Consider the following 21,628-nt stretch of genomic DNA (forward strand, 5'->3'; position numbering starts at 1 on the left):
GCACAATCGTCCAGCAAAGGGATAACAAATTTATGTGAGCCCTGACATAAATTTAATCGTAACACATGTAACACAGGCGATTTACGTAAGTGATTTACTAAAAGTCATAAAGCAAGTGACACGAGAGGCAAGTAGAAGAATTAACGAAGAATCGCGCTTTCGTTGTGCGGGCAAACAGGCTACTACCGCTGCGGTAGCCTCCGCTTCATCCGCAGCCGCTTCATGATCAATGATAAAAAACGTGGTTATGGAGCATGAGATCATGCATTGGCTAAAACTGTGATTCAGACCAGATTCAGACGGTGCAGCTGGCATGGATGCGCCTTGCGTTTCGCCTCGTCGCAAATCCCAGCGCCGGTCACAGTTTACCGTCAGATCCGGCGTTCACCCGACGCCTCTTTTCCGTCTTCGCAATAATTTGGCTTTTACTCTTTTTTTTGCGTGCTAAAGATTTATTAGGAAATGTACCCAGCGGAAACACAGTGTTTAAACATATAATAATTCTTTTCTATTATTTGCCGTTAAGTTTTACGATATGAAAAAAAAACACGGACATTTTGGCATTTCATCAAGGGGTGCTGATTTTAATAAATTGCTTCCTCTTCTAAGCAAACACTAATGGTGAGACAATATTTTTCATTTCGTACAAAGCCTACGTTTAAAAATGTTTTACGATGTTTGATTTTGAACACCATTATTTTCAATATCGGTGAATTCTTTATTTGCTCACAAACATAACACTTTGTATGTCCTATATATTTATATTGGAATATACTAATATAAAAGTATTCATTCTTTAACATAAAATAATGCAGTCTAAGTCATTCACACGTCGGGGGAAAATGCTGTTTAATTATCTGAATCCTTAATCCTACATCAAGCAGTTAATTATTCATCTTTAGTAAATCAGCGCCTGAGATGAAATTATCGCTGGTCTTGGGTACTGTTTAAATAGCCCTTATATGTCACCGCCATTCCAATTCTGTTCTATTACCCCTCCGTTCTAAGTCCACCACTTATGCATACTCTCCTCCGTTTGCAGCGTCTCCTTAAACTGCCCTGGTTTGCCTTTTCTTACGCAAAAAAAAAACATACAATGCAGTCGCTCAGTGGGGATCAATCAAATACGCTGGCTTTACTAGTCCTGCTCCACATTATCATAGGTTTTGGGCTTCAGCAGTTGCCCTCAGTGTGTATATCCGGGTGTTTAACAATGATGTTAAAGTGAGAATAAGACCTGAAGATTTCTGGCCAGGGTTCCTCATAAGGGAGCTCTGACGGTCTTTGGAGGAAACCGCAAAACCTCAGTCACCCAAAATTGTGATCAAATCATTATAAGTAACCAATTAAGGATCCCTAATAAGTCCCCATTAAAGCTGCTGTATTTTATTAAATTTTAAGACGTTTTATATTTACTATGTGTTCTTGCTGTGGTTGTTTGAGTTTGCACCAAGCAAAATGTCATTATATGTGTGCAATGACAATAAAGGCTATTCTATTCTATTCTATTCTATTCTATTCTATTCTTTGCTGAGCCATGGGTTGCATTGTACTGTCAGAGTGATGAGAGCTGGTAGGACCTGGCTAGTGGTAACTTACTGCTTATTCCACAGCCCCTGCTTTCTGTCCCATGCTCTGCCCCCCCCAAGCAACCCTGTACTGGAAGCGTCTGGAAGATGGATGGATGGATTAATTACATTTCCCATAACCCCGTTAAGCCAAGTGTGCCTGTAATTTAACAACAGCATTGTGAAACACTTCAGAAACATGCTGAGATTGGAAAATGCCAGAACGGACTATGTAGATGATATACTGAAACTGCTGGAACCTGGTTCGCAGGAAAGGGCTCCTTTTATATATAATTGATGAGGCACAATCAAATGCCTCTTAGCAGCAATAAATTACTTTCAGGCTAAAAATGACTAACATATGCTTCTGTGTTACAGAAGAGTAGCCTTCCTCGGCTCTTCTCTAAAGATAAAAAACATATATATAGGAAATAATCTGTGGCTAAACAGACCTCAGATATTTTTCAACTCCAAGATAGCCACCTTGTGTGTGCGCATCTACGTGATTTTTCTGGAACCTTAAGCATTCTATTGTATCACCCACGTCACAGAAGACACTCTTTCAGGAAATACGATGGCACTCGTGCAGGGTTACAGGACAGGGAGGGGACTTTTGTTGTTGACCTTGAGAGTGACATATTGATCATCCATTGCTCCTTCATACAGAATGAAGTTGAAACCAGTCCTACTGAATCATTGATAGCCGTGCAGTTTCTGTCTCACTTCCACACACACACACATTCTCACACAAGTGAAATGTAAGAACAAGCAGGTACATATAAGAATGCAGACACACAAACACACACACACAGACCTATAATCATATCTTTGTGGGGACCATGCATTCATTTCTATGGGAAAAATGCTAATGCTAACTATGACAGCCTTAACCCCTACCTAGCCCTAACCATAAGTAACTGAACAAAATACATTTTTAGCTTTTTGATTGCAGTCACGGATTTTTAGAAAGTGATCCATCACGTTGTGGGGACATTTGGTCCCCACAAGGTAAGGTATGCCCACAAGGTAAGGTACATCTGGACCACACACACACAAAATACACCAACGTAGCCTGTTCGCCAGAAAACCCGACACACAAATTTGCACAAAAAACAACTGCCCAAATCTCATATACAAAGACGGTGAGACCAGCCCTTCTCCTTAACCAGGGTGTGACACCTCATCCGTCTCCATCTCCGCCTCAGCGAGTTTCATTTACCGTTCGAAGCCCCTCGATGGCCCTCGGCCGTCATGCCTTATTTATACCGCCAGCCAGCGCGATGCCGTACGGCCTGTATGAATAATGCAGCCCGGGATGGCGTTTACAGGAAGGCGGTGGCATGTATGCCTTCTCGGGTCTCGCCTTGCCAGCTTGCCGTAACTCCACCAGCCCACGCGTGTGTCTCATGCTGGACGATCTAAGCAAATCGTTGGTGTGAGGGTGGGCGACAAGGCCGCCCTTTTGCGAGAGACATTGCTTATTGAAATCCGCGGCTGCGGCGCTGGCCTTCCGGCATTCGGGAGTCCTACAGTGAGGACGACCGGGTGAGGACAGCGTGCCGTCGGATAGGCCGGAGGCGTCGTGCTTCCTTGGGCTAACAGAAGGGAGGGAGCGGAATAAACGCTACGGCTCAAGGTGAAAATTCCCGGGCAGCGCTGAAATCCTACCCAGATGGTTCCTCCCAGCCCCAACAGCGGGACTCCGTGGCCCTAACTGCATCGAGGAGAGCGGCTGATAGAGCCGCTAAGTGCTCTGTGAAGAGCCAGGCGCCTCTGTGGAATCTCATCCTCTGCTTCCTCTTTTCACACCAGCCTGCCCAGGGAGCATCAATCAATCAGCCCAAAATTAGAGGCTGCACTCTCTGAGATCTTCCCTCCTCACTGTTTGAGCAAGAGCAACCCTAACAGCATATCTCTTTTCTTTGCCTCTGCCAAATACTATTAACTTTACAGATCGAAAATGACCGCTCTCAAAGACGCTATATACATATGCATATGTGATTTTTTTTTTATTTATAAACTTTTGGAAACATTCTTCCTTTACATCATAGGTAGGTCTACTGATAGCTCCTAGAATTCTGTGACCACATGGAGACACGTTTCAACTACAGATGTTTGAAACTTAGGCCAGATATTATTATGAGCAAAAATAATTGTAACCTCGCCGTGCTGACTGGTGTGACTCAATCTATCCTTACTGTGATGCATCAATAAAATTAAAAGCAGAAACATTCTGTAGACTTGGTTTTCTATTAAGAATGTACTGACACACATTTGCAAATATAAGAGATTTAAAATGGCTTAAAATGACTCGAATACGGTAAACTTAAATGATATAATCTATAACTGAGGACACTTTGACAATATTATTTGCATATAAAATAATCAGCAGTTTCAATCCCATAGATCAGAATGAAAGCAAAATGTATTTTATCTAAAATGAAAAAGCCAAGTATTAAAACTCATAGAGTCTATGTTGTTAGACGCAGAGGTAGAAACACTGCGGTAAAGTAAACAATCGCTTCAGCCTTTACTAAAATGAAAGGAAATTAAAAAAAAAAAAACTTTGGCTGAGCTGTTTACAAAATAACATATGACTTCCCCACTTTGACCCTCACAGTATGTGTCCTTGAAGGGTCAGTCCTGGGACCTCTCATTTTCTCATTATCTACCCTTACACTGGGACCATTCATCACCCCCTCCGGCTTTTGCTGCTACGTCTGTGTCAGCCATATTCAAAATTTACTTTACGCTACACCCTGAAGCGGCATCCTCATAAATGGGATGTCCAGCACCTCCCTAAGTTCCCCCCCACTCGTTATTGACCACCCCTTCTCTACGACTGCTGACGATGGAAGTATCTCCCTTTCAGAATCCCTGGTGTCGCTTTTAATTAAAGCCTTTGCTTGTCCAAAGACACAGCTTCTGAGTCCACCCTCATCCCAGCAGCGACAGTGTCAGACCTGTCCTCCATACCCGCCTCCAGTGCAGTCTAGGTCTCCGCTTCCGCCTGGCCCCTGCATCTGGCTACTTGCCCTGTGCTTTCCGCCCCCCCTTTCACACAGACACCATGCACTGGCTTCACATCACCACCTGAATCCAGTTAAATCCCTTGAATTTCCCAGTATGCTCCCCACAACTGTGTGCCCACCTGCCATGGCTGTTTGGTCTCCCGATACGCCTCCCAACTTGACCCCCCCCCCCCCCCCCCCCACATCCTGCATCCTTTGCTCCTGGGATGTTTGCTCTCCTGCGTGGCTCCTCTCTCTGCACACCATCTGCTTGCCTGTACCCTTCATCACCCCTAATCGTGGAACCTGTCCCATCCCCACCTCACTGCCAGAGTCAGGACGGCACCGTCAATCACCACCGGCCATGTGAAACGTATCATTCGACTAAATCACCACGTGTCCGTAAACCACGAGTGTCCAATCTCTGACCGCAGCATTTGTTGTTTGGTTACATGTAATTAACTTTAGTTCAGCTACAGCGGATTAAATTAAAGGAGAAATTTTAAGAGACACATGCACCTTTAATTACATTCCATTTCATTTGCCTGCAGTAGACACATAACTGTATCAAAATATCGACACATACCCGACAACCACACACTGCATCTAGTCGACCAACGAGTAACAACCAACCGACCAATGCACACATTCACTGAGCTTTTCCAACAATGCAAAGCCTGTACTTCCTTTCTGCAAAAATATAAAATGAAAATTACAGTTAAAGGTTCTGGGCATTATTTATGTTGTTAGGGTACTATTTATATTATGTTTTGTTCCTGTTACAAAAAAAGCCTTAGCATTCAATAAATCTGGCCCTCCAGAGTAACAAAAGGCCTTTGTAACCGTCCTCAATCACTCATCCACACACTTCCTACCAAATTACAGTATATGGAACTGCACTGTATTATAACCTATACCATGGTCTATTTGCTTTTAGTGCACTTCCTGTCTGACATTCCTATCTTATGACAAGTGTTTAATTATCACATGCCAGGTTATGGACTTTCGCTTCAATTTCTACCCAATTTTTCTCCTAATTTGCTCACTGTGCAAAAATGCTTTGATGTCACACATGAGCTCCGGAGCTCACCATTTGTAATTTAAAAATGCTGTACAGTACCAAGTACTGGTCATGTTCCCCGTTACACCCTGTTAAACACTAAAGGAGCCTGACAAACTCCACAACCCATACCATTCTGCAACCTGCACAGCCACAAACGGGGTCTTCAACACAGCAAAGTGGAGTGTTTATGTGCATTTGTGGGGAATTTGAGACTCCAACGCCAAAAATGCATCAATAATCTGTTAGTACACATGGTGTTAAAGACAAACAGACAAAAAGCAGAAATTCTGAATGGTGCACACTTAATCCAAGAAGAAGAGGGTAGAAGCAACATATGTTAGGCCTCCATCGATCTACGTTACTTCCAACCACGGAGATATGTTAAGGGTGCATAGGATTAGCCTACATCCTATTATAGACAGCAAGTCTCAGAGCCCTAAAGCACACTCATATGTAACAAGCACAGTAATTTCTCTTATATTTGTAAATTCAAATAAGATTCATCAGATGTTCAACGAAGGAATCAGTCAAATTATTTCTTTTCAGCATTTCCCCAAACAGCTTATACGTTAATAAGTGTAATTATTTCTGTATTTTATTCTCTATGACTGTCCCCAATGGCTGCAGCACGGCTAATAAATGCAGTCTTCGTGTAACATCACAACAAAAAGCACATTATAATCAAACTGGCCAGCATTCTGAATGGATAGAGCAGCAGAAGCTTACCTTTAATTCCAAATTTTGAGTTTCTCCCAAACTTGAGAAGAACCAGCATGAGGATAAATCCAGTGAAAGCCACAGCAGCGATTCCAACCACCACATACACCTGGTGTGTGGAAAGAGACCTTCAGGCTGCTGTTACGGACCTTCGTCTCACAGCCACGTTTACGCTGGGACTCACAGGCAAATAGATAAACAAGTTTCAACAATGGTCCTCAAATAAGATTTACATAACCAACATATCAGTGAAATCCAGTACGGCATCCAAAGAAGCATTCATAGCCAACATATTTAAATCCAAAAGGAGAAATTGTGCATAACAAACACATTCTTCTTTTAGATATATACAGTTCACATAATACAACTGATTCATTATGTAACAAGAACAAAAAATTGCTTAACTCTAAGTAGTGGTTTTTCATCATTTCTGTATTCATTGTTTAGGTAAAACAATCACCATCAAGCACCTTAGCCACACAAAATGTGACTAATGACTACAATAATCAGAATAGAAATTTAAGGTCCAAAAAGTGAGGACAGCCCACTTAGGCAATGCTCAAAATGACATCTTCATTTTATTTTATTTCCATCTCATGACACCGAAGTGTATTCATTACACTTATTATTATAAATTCAATATCTGCCTATTTGGACCGGTGCATTGTGGGAAACCACGGAACCAGCTCTTCCTCCCCCCACCAATCATAGCCTGTAAAGAACCCCAGCGTAAGGTCAGGGTTTCAGGGTGACCTGCCCAGATCACATTGCTGCCATAAAGGATAAAATTTAATATTAAAAAACACTGAAAGCATCACTTACGGCAACACTGTCTTTGCTTCCTGGTTCTATTGGGGGATCTTCTATTGTCAGGAAGGAAAAACGAAAAGAAAGGAAGATGCACAAGCGTGAGTGACTTTCTCAGTTTTGGAACGAGACTCTTCTTCCAAGCTTCTGGTAATTTCATTTAATCTGATCCCTCTGAGGCAGATACAGATTACTCCATAGATATAAAAAAACACCAGATCATATGAATGGACAATGTGACTTTCATATACAGTGTATAAGATTTGTCTTGCTCCTCTATAAATGAGTTATTGTTTATATTTCTATAAAGTAAGGTAAATGTACTCTACAGTGTCCATACAAAGCAAAGCACTTTGAATTGCCTGCAATAATAGTTCTTTCCTTAGTAATATGTTACTGTTGTGTTTGGATGCTTAGCTGACGAGTAACTGGCGATGGTTCTCATTTGTATGATGAATGTGTTATGGAAGAAATTCACGCAGAGTAACACCCCTAAGGGCTCTTCTGAAGTTCATTGGACTTGAACCTGCGACATTCACGACAATAGACCCATTCATCTCACCCACACCCCTTTCTTTCTTCAGCTATCATTTACTGATCATTGTCATTCACTCCACATGCAGGATTACCGTCGATTAGAGAGGATGTCATATTCATGATCAGGCACTGAATTAGGTGAAACACAGGATGGGGAGGAGGCACAGAGGACACAAACGCCTACCTGTGGTCGAGTCTGTGACATATTCCACAGCAGCAGGCGGGAGAAAAGACAAAATACAAAACAGGAAAGTTAATTAGCATCAGATGGAGGAGCTGTGAAGCTGCTTATCTGTGGGAGCATTAAATGTAAGGCCTGTTTGCAGACTGTTCAGCAGCAGTAGTAATATTTTGATGTGGAGGCCCTCCCAACGCTCTCCTTTCTTCAAACAATTAACTCCCTTTAAATCAATATCAATCACCAGGCCACAAAGCCAGCCGAAGCTGTCCCTGACAAACTGATGTCTGCACATCGGCCCTTCGAGCTGAGCACTCAGAAGACCACCCACTGCAAAAACGCAGGTAAGAAGAATATATGGTGCTTAATGCATTATTTATTGCATGAAGGATGACCGTCAGAGCGGGACCATCAGTGACCCTCATCCCTGCAGGTAATCAGAACCTTTTACATACTACGGTCCTAAGAAAACGCGAAACAAAGAAAAAATCACTGTCTGACTGGTTTTAACATGACAGACAGCATGCAAGCCTCTAACAGGTTATACATATTTTTCTTTTGTGAGTTTATACCCCAAAACTAAATATAGTGATGTAGTTATACTCACCATAGTAGATAGGCTCAGTCATCACTCCTAGATATTAAAAGAGCTTATTTAATAAATAATGTTCTTTCTGAATACGGATTAAAACTGAAATACTACAGCACATCATGCAGAGTGAAGGCCAATCTCCGGCTGTCCCGCTGACAGGAACACTCACCATCCCAAGGTTTGCGCATAAAGTGAGCATCAATGGACTTCTGGTCTCTGCCAAACTTGTTGACGGCCACCAGCGTGTACTGGCCGTTGTTGAGGTGCGTGGGGTTGTCGAGCTGAAGGCAGCCGTGGTACTCGCTCTCGGAGAAGTCGTAGATCATGGTCTGGATGTAGTTGTCCTCGGCAATCACTTCACCGTTGAACAGCCACTGCAGTGTCGGCGTGGGATTCCCAGCCACGCTGAACGGGATGCACCAGTGGTGATCCGAAACTGCATCCAGGAGTTTGGTGATCTCCGGAGCAACTGAGGTAGAGGATGTCCGCCGAGAGGTCAGGGTGGTGGTCATGGTGGGGGGGTGGAGTGTGAGGGGACCCAAAAATTATTACATGTTCTATTTTCACTAAAAACTCACTGTATAATCTGCTGAATAAGTATGAAAACTCTAAGGCCCATTTCACACACTTAAAATGGACTGTACCACTTAAAAAAATACAAATTGATAATTAGTCTTTGATGGTATAAAACATATAATATAAATAGACCTTGTCCATCAGCTAATTTGGCACCTTTCATGTGATGTTCATGAATTTGCAAATTGGTTTGTATATTTTTAATCATAACCCTAATATCATCTACAGTATAGTAAGAAAATAATTATCTATATAGCTAAAATTATTTAGAATACTTATCAAAGCTTGGTTACTTATGTATTTTTGTAATTAACTATGAAGTTGTTTTGACAGTAAAGTTACAGTACCCTACTGATTAGCAAAACATGTTAGCTAGCTAGGTGGTGTATCATGAACAATAAAAGCATTTTCTCTGTTTGAGTATTCAGAAATTATATTTCAGAAGACAGCACCTTAAATTTAAATTTAGTCGAATTTGTATAAGCTGGTGAAAATACCAGTCAGTGAGTAGTCTGTTGTGAAAATGTTTTAAGATTTTTTTTTAATTATTTTTACTAGTATAAAAACGAATGAAACGAGGTTAGTAGGTCAACTTCAGAATAGTCTGACTTCAAGTTAATTAAGACTTTTGTTTTATTGTTACTTTCTAAGACATTTTTTACTCTACAAAAATATGATTACACTTACAGTACTACCAAAGAATGTACAATGTTGTATGTAACTTAGGCAATGTATGTTTTTCCCATATGGACTATAAAATATTAAAATACATAATATAATAATATATTATAATTTCTGCTTTACAAAAGTGACTAAAGGTGCTATGTGATTACAGGGGTATATACTGAAAGAAATTTATTCAAGTATTTCCGTAATACCGCTGACACAGTAAGCTAATAAAAGCAACTATTTCACATATTTCAGGTTTACGTGTATTTGTCTGACAGATGGTTTTGGTCGGGGCTGCGCACCGCATTAACACTCACAGAGAATGTCGAGCACGACGGAGGATTCGTTCTCGCCGACGTCGTTCTCGACGTTGCACGTGATCTTACAGCCATTGTCGACGGAGGAGAGGTTAGAAAGGCGGACCTCCGATCGCTGCCCGAAGTTCCTCACCTGCGGGGAAACATATACGTAAGTTTTCGACTAAAAAACACATTATGTATTATTAAATAAGTTAAATGCAATACTTTTTTATGGAATATACACAGATGCTATTTGTGTGTCCGGTCCGCAAGACGGCAATTAAAGGGAACTGAAAACGTTAAAATAGTTATTTTTTATTATTATTACAAAACTTTGGGATAACACTTGATAAGAAGACACGAATTCCTATATAAGAACGAAAAACACCAAAGGAACGTTTAAATAAATAATCTGCGGTCGCGTATTTTTTCTGTTATGAGCGTTGATAAGGGTTTAGGTCAGTCGTCTTGCCTTTTTGGCGGAGACCAAGGTGCTGAAATTCCAAGTACGTTCAAGAGGGGGCGCTCCTGAGGCGCTGCACTCCAGCACAACATCGGCGCCCTGGATCACTGTTATGTTAGAAGGGGTCAGTGTTGCCACAGGAGGGACTGTGTAAAAAAAAAACAAAAAGGTGGGTAATGTTAAAATGGGAAGCAATCGACATACATCATACTGCTGGCACAAAACTTTGTTATGTATATAAAAGTAATAATGCAACACCTCAGATTTAATTTGAAAAACTAAACACTAAAAACTCCCCCTACTCAGATTCACATAAAGAGCTGTTTTACGGTCTTTGCAAACATACTTATTGGAAACAAGTTTTTTGATTCAGCTTGATTCAGAAACACAGAGTTCTGATCATTTATGAGGCCCATTTACACATTTTCAATTCTGTTCAATAACTTTTTAATGTTAAATAAATATTACAGGTAATTTGCAATTTTCAGATATCATTAACCAGAGCAACTTATGCAGAGACTTGTCAACACCACTGATGTTGATCACATTAGTATTAAACGGAAAAGCACAGTCATTTGGTGGAGACTGTCTATCTTAACCCTCAGACCTTCTGGTCAAATATCAATGTATGTGACCCGCATCATGCTAAACAACAAAATGTACCACTGCCAATCCAAACAGTAATTTCTATAAATATGGAAAGTTACAGTCCATCCATCTTCCAACTGTACATGGTTGTGGGGCATCTCAGGCAGCAGACGGCAGGGGTGGGATGCCAATCTATTGCAGGGCACACACACACACATGCACATACACACACACACCTAAACCCCTACTCAGCCCTAACCTTAACCATAAGTAACCAAACAAAATACACACATACTGTCTGCGTGTATGTATGTGGAGGTTATAAACCCACACACACACACATATAATTTAGAGACACAAATTCACCTTACTGCATGTCTTCCCACTGCAGGAGAAAATCAGATGATTATGAAGAATCCTGCACAACGCATGAAGGACATACAGACTCCATATGCACAGATAAGGGTGGGATTCACACCCACAACCTTGCAGCATGAGCCACCGTGTCACTTAGGAAGGTCTTAACAAAACTCATTCCGTTTACCAAGCTGAGTATGTTTTCAGATTTTGTTCTTTTCGTTACCTCACCCCAGTCACATATATTACTGATGGATTCTGCACACAAGTGAACGCAGCATAACTTTAAATAACCAAAGCGAACGTCTGAGAAGTCATCAGGCAGCCTTAGCACAAAAACCACTTTTCCATCTTTCAGATCTGACTTGCAGTTGTCTTTCTGGGGTTCATCCATAGCAGGAACACCATTTACTGCATAGACTGCTTCAGTATTACCTTACAATATACACAGTGGAAAGTGTCATTACCAACTCTCATGACACCTCCAATGAACCTTTTCCAGCATGAAGAGCTTCCATATAACCTTTTACAGCATTAAGAAATTCAGTATCAAATTTCCACAACTGTGTCCCACAGAATGATGCATCAGAGCATCAGCATTCACTGGGAGAGCATTACGCTCCAACAGCACAAAACACAGAGGACCTACAGTAGAGTTTCTGAAGCTGTGGGCTCACAATGTAACTTCACCTCCTAAATACACAGCTTCTTTTTTCATAGACATTCCTATAAGCAGCTAGTTTCCAGAAGGACATCTTATGCACACTCCGCTCACAGAAACAAACCCTGGTGCTGCTTCTTTCCCCTGCATTACTGATCAGTACTTACATGTGTTAGCATGCAGTGCTATAAGCGGTGCTTATAGGGGATAAGGCCTAGACAGAGACGTATCACTGGCCACATCAACAACATGCTGGAACAAAACATTCTGCGATCTCTTTTTATTAGTCAGCCACTGATTTCCAGTGCTGATGATAAAGGTATTGACCTGGTCTCTGATGCTGGCTAAAAAAGTTGATGGCTACAAACTAGATTAAAATATCAGATAAATAAATAAAAGGTGCAGGTTTTATTCCCCGTGTCTTGCGATCACTGGAGCAACGAGGACTGTAGAATATAATATAGATGTTGTTGTGCTGTGGTGATGATAACAATGGGCTGTAAAAAAAAAGCATCATAATAAATACATGTCCAATCAGAAATGAATTCAAAGTGTAAATGGCATCTAACAATCGAAAATGAGCGTGAATCATTCCTTTTTAAAGTGCTTTGTTATTTTACAGATATGTTCTTCCATTTCGCTTTGCAGTTCCACGGCGAACGGCACGACACTGTACTCTGAAACTTGCTCTCCATCTGTTACATGATAGCTTTTAGGATCGACAACTGACTGATTGGGGAAATCAGGACATAATCTGCAATCTAATGCAAGGACTGCTAGCCCTTGGGGAAAAAAAAAAACATTGTGGTGATTTTTGTGATCTGAACACCCTTTAATGCTTTTTTCTGTAGAAAGTAACTCCACTTTTCTGCTGTTTACCAGGCACCAAACAGAACATAGGATTTGACTCCACCTCAGCTCATTATGGCTTTTCTTAGTTAATTATGGGCAGTAGCTCATCTCACTTGCTGTTTCATGTAAAATCATATGATACGTAAAATGAGTTCCAAAGACCTACAGAATTGTGGTCCTCAGAAAGGGGTATGCAGGGGGGGGGGGGGGGGGGGGGCACGAAGCTCACCACAGCCAGGTGGGGAGAGCTGGGAGAGGGGCCTCTCTCGACCGCTGTCCTCCACACAGCGCAGCTCCTGGCTGTCGGCCTCGTCCCCCAACCAGAGTCGGATCCACATGTTCTCACAGGAACAGCGGAGCCGGTTCCCAGACAGGATTCTGGGATAGAGAGTTCTGATATTAACACACCGTCACTGATACTTACCTACATACACATGCACACATGCATAAAACCCCAGGAGACACAGAGCCATGAGGGTGTGCACATCTCAAAATCAGGAGACAGACGAGTGACCTGCCTTATATATATATGAAGCCTACTATAAGCCCAGAGGCAATAAGAACTGAAAATACAGACTGAAAGCAACAGGCTTGTATCATTAATTTAATTTTTGCTTTCTCACAGACTGCAGTCAGTGCCTATTTGGTTTGTATTACATGCCATTGTATTACAGTACATGATTTTGAATAATGGAACAACATGTGCTTCTTTACCTACACAAACACATTTACTTAAGCCTGTCTACTTAAGCCTGTGCCTTTACAGACATATTAGTATGACAATAACACACGTAATAAATGTTTGGACAGAGAAACTTACAGGTACGATAGGTTTAAGTGGCGAAAAACCTTCCAGGACAATGTAGACAGTTTGTTATCTTTAAGGTTCCTAGAAGTCGAACGATGAGAAATTACATTACTGTGTTACAATGCAAGGCCAAACTAGACTGTGTTCAATATCCATCACTACTTGATCCATAAACTGGGTGAAAGACTCACACGGATCACATTTTATATGACATTCACCCATTTGGGTCAGTGGTCCACTTATTAAGTATCTCTTGTACCATTCAGAAAACAAAAACAAACATTACCATATATGATTGGTAAAAATTCAAAATAAGATACAGGTATAATTTCACTCATGACCACAAAGACGCAAGTATTTGGCTCTAAAAACTTACAGATATTGCAGTCTGGCATTGCTCAGAAAGGCTTGGCGGGATATGTTAGTCAAGCTAGTATTTGTCACAGTTCTGTTTGGGGAAAAACAGTTTAAAATAATTGCTTACTAAAATATCTGTACAGTCAACTGAATTATTAATTTAAATTCATTCATTTAGTCATATTCAATCACAACACGCATTTTACTTACAAATTTCTGAGGTTCCTATACATTTTCAAGTCCATGTCGTTGATGGATTCCAATTTACTTTGATTTGCAATATATCTGTAAGAAGTAAAATGAGTCAGACATTCTGAGTCATAAAATAAAGAAGCATGATTGTTATTAATATTGTTCTTTCAATTCAAACTAACTCGGTTTTATGATTGTTCTTTAAAAAAATAAAATACAATTATTTTTTTTTAGTTAATGCCCAAAATATTTAGTACTACAATATTCACACTGAAGGAAACGTATTTGTCTTCATAGTTTGAAATATAGGCCTCGTGTAAAATAAAAGCTCATAACCTGTCTATAGTAAGTCAATAGTAAGTAATTTTATATTGGATCCGCTTCGCGTTGGCCATTAGCAGACACGGTAACAAGGCAGGTTCGCGCTGCATTTTATTAAAAAGAAAACGACGTTCCTTTAGTGTCTTTTAGTTTCAGCCATTTGAAAGCAGGTGTTTGCGCCGTTTCGATCGGTTTTCTCCTGTTGTACGTTCTCCTCGCTTTCCCCTAATTATCTTATGGACAAAATAAAGACAACCAACGGTTCGGTTTGACGCGTGAGTCACAGATAAAATCGCGTTTAACCTAATAGTAACCGTTCTTGATACTATTCAAGAATATTTTCTACAACATAACTGTGTTAATTGGCAGGATATAATTTGACGATGAACCACACCATCAGTTTTATGTAATCCAAACTGAAGCAAATATATATGACGACACTTTAGACGGTATGCACAACTGAACACGGTTTTTGTGTATTCAGCAAGAGGCAGAAGTATTTATTTGTAAGATTAATAATAATAATAATAGTGTAATATACTTTGATGGTTATCAGTACATTATCAACAGGCTACTTATATAATGAATTCCGCAGTCTGGTTTCACAGAACAACCAATATCAGACTAGGCCCGTGTCGGCACGTTCATCACTGGGAAAAGGATCGGTTTTACATTAGAACTCACAAATTGTGCCACAGAGCGGGCAACGCTTAATGTCTTCGTTCTCATTATACTTGTCTGTTCAGCCTGCGGGTGACTTTAAGTATCAAATTTATTCCTGCGCCAAAATCACTCCCTGTTCTAACCTGTAAAATGTATTTTACTATATTTCACCTTCACCTTATTCGATATTCTAACCTGTATATCATCCCCTCAGGAGATAAATAACCGTGTCCCCTACATACGATTTTAAAGGCGTCGTATGTGCTTGAAGTGTTATGTGGTAAATGACAGAGATATCTCAACATTTTCCCGATGCTCGATTTATTGCGCACAACGTGTTCTAAACGATTTGGTCCTACCGGCCAGCGCCGTCTGGTTTTAGCATCGATACATTATGGTTTATATTTAGATCTAATTGATTTGTACATGACTTTTAAAATCTCTGGTCCTATAAACCTTAGGGTTATGAATCAATTTAAAAACACATTATTTGCATAAGTAATTCACTGTGCTGTGTAAATTAATTTATAGAATGTTGCAATGGGGTATTAATGCATAAATCCTGATTCTTCTTCATATTGAACAGAGTGAAATAGTACAATCCGAATACTTCATATTAATCTTATATTGAATATATACAAGACATAATCCGTTGTTATTCATATGTAAACTGGACGATTGCGCAAAGATAATATTACGATCGTGTTTGTATGTCTAATAAATGAACGCAGTCGCGTATTGTTTTTGTTTTGGATAAAACTAGCTTTTCGACATCACACTATTTTACAAAAGAAATTGTACCTGGTTTATTTATTGTACTGCGTAAGGCATGTATGCCATATGAATGCAATGTCATTCACCGGTGATCTGTGACAGCTCATTTGCTCTAACATGCATACTCACATTTCGGTAACGTTTTCCATTTCGATATCGTTCTGCAGAACTGGGAAATCCAAGATCCCACGTTCCTGGTCGATGCATGAAATCCTCGAGCTGCTGCATGTGCAGAATGCAGGGCACCCGACGCTGAACCTCCAAAGCCCCAGGAAAACCCAGCAGAACCCCCATTGAGCCATCCAATGCCCCCTCCAGACGGAGATCATCGCGGATCCCTCGATGCCCGATCCAGCTCTGCCTAAATGATCCTAATTCCCCCTGAAATCCCGTCGACGGCCGTATCAGAAACGCAGCCGCAAATGCAAGTGATGAGCCCTTCGGTGAGAGACGAACCACGATCGTCTTGTCCCCCGTCTGCACAGAGAGACAATCATACAGTACCACACTTAAAGACTGTAGTGTGTGACAAGGGTTCCTTCTCTCGCCCTCCCTCTCTCTCGCTCTCTTTCTGTCTCACTCTCTCGATGTCTTCTCTCCCAGAGGAGTACAGGCTGGCTGCTAATTCTGACTGCTGCAAGAAACGTTGCTGTAGCTCTTGCTATGCTGCAGGGCTAGAGTAAAAAAGAGGCAGGCAGAGGCTGAGGAGCCCATCAGAGAGTGCATGGTGATGCAGGCAGCGAGTCAAGTGCGTGTGTGCTGAGGCAGGGGTACCAGTAACCGCTTATCGATCAGTGGCACATATAAGAATATCTTATTTAATAATTGCAGTGATTGCAATGAAATGATTGCTGTTTGGGGTATTAGTGGGCAAACTGCCCTCATTTATCAGCAGTCTTCAATTATGTATATTTAGGGCAAGGTGCGCGGTTATCACACTGATAAGAATAAGATGTGGCGACACACATGCGCGGAGAAATTGGTGAGGAATGATAAAAAAATCATACATGTAGCCTTGACGTACCAATAGCTTCAAAATGAATACATTAAAAAGCCGCAGTATGTGTTTAGATAACGAGGTGACGATTGGACGTCGTTTAGTTTCCCTCGTCCTTTTGAAAGCTTAATTTAAAGCGTTTATAAAAGTGATCATAATAATTATTTAGTTATTTAAATGAACAACATCAACACACGCCTAGACTAATTAAAGTGACAACGTGAATCTGCTCTTCGACACCCACCGGCGCTGCTCTCATTGCCGGAATTGTGCATACCGACCTCGCGGCTCACGGACGCGCATTTCTCGACGCGTCCTGCCTACTACTCCACTACCGACGAGTGACGTGCGTTTTGACGCACTCAGTGAGGCTGAATCCACCAAAACACGATCCGGAAATTTTTCTGCATTCACTTAAAGTGTCTCTTACATAAAAAATATAGGCCTGATTTAGTGGTTGTTGTAGTCGTTTAGCAAATTGCAGGAAATAAAAAACGACCCAAAATAGAAGTCTGAGCAACGCATCAGTACAATTCACACCTTTTCATTACATGGTTCTTAATGCCTGTGTGACCTGCAAACTTATTCTGCAAGCCTAAAACATTCACACATTTCTTGATCGACAACAAATACTCCAAATACGAGTTCATTATTATTTAAGGGGTCTTTCACTTTTTATATTTCAGTTGCAGTAGCGTTTCCAGATGCTAGTTCGTTAATCGACTAAACCACAAGCTATCACTGAGAAAATAAAGCGCCCCTGGCGGTTATAGTGGTAGCGTTTGCCAAAGGGTGAAGAGAATGCATTTTCAGGAAACTGACCGTTTCATTAGTGCCCCTACACAGTACAGAGGAACAGTTGAACAAACACCATTGGAGAAAGACGACTTCTTCCTGACATCTAGTGGTATCATTACAGACCTGCGTTTGTTATATTAATGTACTGCAACTTAAAAGTAGGCCTATATGAGTTCTAGGGACTCTTTTACCAAAACTTTGCATGAATTTGATCGTGAGAAAACCCGACATACGCACATATGCACGCAATTTTCCCTTCATAAATCAGAACTGTCTTGTGAATGTGCGTAGCTTTGCGAGCTTGAGATCCTGCCCAGTTACCACCCACAAATAACCACAAACGGTCAATGCAGATAAACCGCATGCTCATATAATATGCAAATCGAGCCTCTAATTGCGAACTCCGACGATTGCGACAGTAAATAAGAAAAACCAAACAAAAAGGAAGTTTAAACAGTGTGAGATAAGGCACAATAAAAAATGTTATAATAAAAAACATTTATCGAAAGCAAGACAATGTAGAGACGTGCATTTTCCGACTATGTACGTATTTACCATAGGTTTACATGTATATATTGCACAGCTGTTTCTAGCACTTTTACATTGTTTTGCATTTTTGGATTAGATGCAAAACCCCATTGTAGTCTGAGTAATTGTACATTGTGCAATGATAATAAAGTTAAAGATAAAGTAGTTTAGAGAATTCCGTCAGCTTTACAAAACGCTCCGAAAAAAGTAGTCGGATCTGAAGATAGAAAGAAAATAGTTTTTGCATTTACCGGGGGCCAACTCATACCATCGGCCTCAAACTTCGGCTTGCGCGTGGCATTTATAATAGGGGATGTCCTATTATGTGGTGAGCAGTCGGGACATACTGCTGTGGCCCGTGAAACTGAAAATCAAAAACCATAAGTTGACCCAGACTATATTTGTGAATGTCACGGCGGCAGTGGCTTTCAGTGAAAATATAGTTTTTCACCACAACGTAGGAAACATACATTTAATTCAAAACGGACAAAGTGCAGACATAATACAAACAGTAAACAACTGCTTTTATTTTATGCAGGTTTTTTTTCCCCCACGTGAAGGCACGTGCATTGCAATGGGTGTCGCCTTTTCCCGATTTATCCAAAATGTTGCGTATACAGCTCTCCGAAGTTTCCGTAAAAAAAAACCTTGATAAATGAGGTCCTAGGATCATTATATTAGAACTCACATAACGTATGTGTGTGTGTGGATTATGTTTCTGTTACATTGTGGGGTCCAAATGTCCCCCACAATGTGATGAAAACCTGTTATTTTGACATTGTGGGGACCATTTTCCAGGTCCCCACAAAGATCTGTGAATGTAATCAAAAAACTAAAAATGCCAAAAGTCTCATATTTTGCTTGGTTACTTATGGTTAAGGTCATCATTTTGGGATTTCCCCAAAGAAATGAATGGAAAGTCCCCACAGATATAATTACAAACCCCTGTCTGTTTGTGTGTAAACATTATATTTCATACAAATTATTTAAACACATTTTTTTGCTATTCTAACTTTAGGAATATAGTACCTGCAGTACATAGTACAGAACAAAACAAAGTCTTAGAGTTGCCATTCAACAAGGCAGGGCAGCTGTATGCTGACATCTTGCGGCAATCTGACAAATTAGCTGCAATAGATTAACCATTGCGTACGGATATCTGTGTTGTCAAAAGCATAAGAATTGATTTGTCTAGTGGTGCATTACCATCTGGACATGTTGATATGTGTCCCACTCACCATTTCAGCAGGCTAAATACTTTGAGCACAAACAACGACATAATATGCTGTGCGCAACAATCTCCCGTTTAATAAATGTAAACTAGCAGGAGTAAGGGTACATTTTGTTAGATGAAGCAGTATACCTACACTTTCTTATAAAGCATTTAATCGAGCTAAAAAAAAATTGGGATAGCATGGATGAAATTGTCCAAGTAACAGTTCAGATCATCTGCGTATGCAGGGTCCATATCAATTCCAGGGAAGTTATTTTATGCTTGGTAAGTATTTCAACAATGGCAACTTACTGGCAATGAATGAATCACACAGGAAGCATGGGATATTAAATATAGCCACCGCTTGCTACAGAACATCCAAAAAAAACCATAACCAAGGTCTGCTGAATAAAGTTTAATGCTAAAACTGTCATGGACCAGGGCGGATTTGGAGCGACGGCGAAGCATGATGCAGGCAGATAGGTGGACGACCCACTGGTGGCTTAAATACTAAGAGGTAACGAGAGTAACACAGGACAGGTGAGACTAATTAACAAGGACTAGTGAAACAGGCAACAGGTGAAATTAATAAACTAAAACATGAAACTCAAACTAGGAAACAGAATCTAACAATGCTCAATGGGGATAACAGACCAGCAAAAACACAATCAAGGGCACAAGGGCAAAAAAACCAAAACCGAATACAAATGAAAACACAGGGATTAGAAAACTGATACAATTGAAACACAAGGGGACAAAAACTACAAAAACAGAGGAAGTGGGATTCAAACACAAGACAAAGGGATCTGCAGGCAGCTGCATGGCTCAACACATGTGGCACCTTAGACAAGCCCAGTTACATGTGGATGGCGCTGGACATTTGCTAAGTCGACGCCCCTTCAGAAGAAGGCGCCCTAGGCGGCAGTTTATGTCGCTCGTAGGTTTGACCTGCTTGCAATCCAGGATGTTTAATTTAAGCAACATATACAAGGCAACAGAGCTGGAGCTTAAACTGGCAATTCAGAGTACTAGTAGCGTACTTAACTATCATACTACAGTTGCTTTCGGTTTTAATCAATGGTGTTACTTAGGATGCTGTACATTTTATGTGATGTGCTTGGATGCAGTATTATTACTTTGGTCAGTCACACTGAGCAGCACCTGCCTTACAGCAGTTGACAGATACATATTTGCTATTGTGCAGCTCACTGGTAAATGCTTGACATGAAGCTCTAAACTTGTGATTGTCTTTCAACCTTTCCCAGTGGTTTTCAGCAATTCCACCTGCTGCATGCTCTGGAAGACCAGCTCTGGGTTGTTATCACCTAAACTGGATGGTCTATGGGGATAATGGATAGTAAATGGATATATATGTTTATTAAAATGTGACACTGTTATTTTTTCATTTCCATGGCCAGTGTGCATGTATTATAATGTGTGGATTTATGCTACATCACCGCTTTCTCCAAGTTTTCAACCAATGACCTCAGGCCTGTCCAAGGCAGCATAAGGCACACAGCAGGGATGCTAGCAGGAGTGGATAGCAGCCCACCACAGAGCCAGCACCGTCACACACTCACATACCAGCTTGTGAAGGGGGGAGAAATTTCTGGTGAATTTCCAGAAAGTTTTCATGAAAATTTTAACATGGGAATTGTGGGAATGTATAATGCACTACCAACTGACGGTGATTTTGGAGATTTTGTAGCTACTTTCAGTTTCCCCAGTAATTCCCATGCAGAGTAATCTCCTCTGAAATTTGCATCCCTACTCACTCACAATGAGCAATTTAGACACATCACTAAACATCTTTAAACCATGGAAGGAAGTTGTTGTATCTGAAGGATACCTGCACAATGTCCAGAATAACTCCACACATACAGGGTAGAGAGGGGATTCAAACCCACAACCCTAGAGGCAACAGTGCTACCCACAGTGCCACCATGTTGTCTCCTTTTATCGCAGATAACACTACATTCGATATTTAATTGTTAGTAATGAAATTAATTCTATAAGCTCTATATAGAAGCTTGGAGATT

General features: G+C 40.7%; 1 protein-coding gene across 2 annotated transcripts in view; it reads right to left on the reverse strand.

Annotated features, from left to right (window-relative positions):
* ntrk2a (neurotrophic tyrosine kinase, receptor, type 2a) overlaps window positions 1–16,811 on the reverse strand; it is a 55,512-nt gene extending 38,701 nt beyond the window's left edge. The window contains exons 1-12 of one of the 2 annotated variants that reach the window (XM_023802884.2): window positions 16,183–16,811; window positions 14,314–14,388; window positions 14,123–14,194; window positions 13,759–13,827; window positions 13,168–13,316; window positions 10,490–10,626; window positions 10,036–10,168; window positions 8,643–8,942; window positions 8,489–8,515; window positions 7,888–7,899; window positions 7,182–7,222; window positions 6,369–6,468 (exon numbers count right to left, since the gene is read on the reverse strand). In XM_023802884.2, coding sequence (XP_023658652.1) covers window positions 6,369–6,468; window positions 7,182–7,222; window positions 7,888–7,899; window positions 8,489–8,515; window positions 8,643–8,942; window positions 10,036–10,168; window positions 10,490–10,626; window positions 13,168–13,316; window positions 13,759–13,827; window positions 14,123–14,194; window positions 14,314–14,388; window positions 16,183–16,382 — 1,315 coding nt within the window. In that variant the 5' untranslated portion in view covers window positions 16,383–16,811. The remainder of the gene's footprint in view (window positions 1–6,368; window positions 6,469–7,181; window positions 7,223–7,887; window positions 7,900–8,488; window positions 8,516–8,642; window positions 8,943–10,035; window positions 10,169–10,489; window positions 10,627–13,167; window positions 13,317–13,758; window positions 13,828–14,122; window positions 14,195–14,313; window positions 14,389–16,182) is intronic. The other variant, XM_023802885.2, reaches the window with a different exon arrangement.
* Window positions 16,812–21,628: the final 4,817 nt, after the last annotated feature.

Source organism: Paramormyrops kingsleyae, chromosome 2 (genome assembly GCF_048594095.1).
Source record: "Paramormyrops kingsleyae isolate MSU_618 chromosome 2, PKINGS_0.4, whole genome shotgun sequence".
NCBI classification, from domain to species: domain Eukaryota; kingdom Metazoa; phylum Chordata; class Actinopteri; order Osteoglossiformes; family Mormyridae; genus Paramormyrops; species Paramormyrops kingsleyae.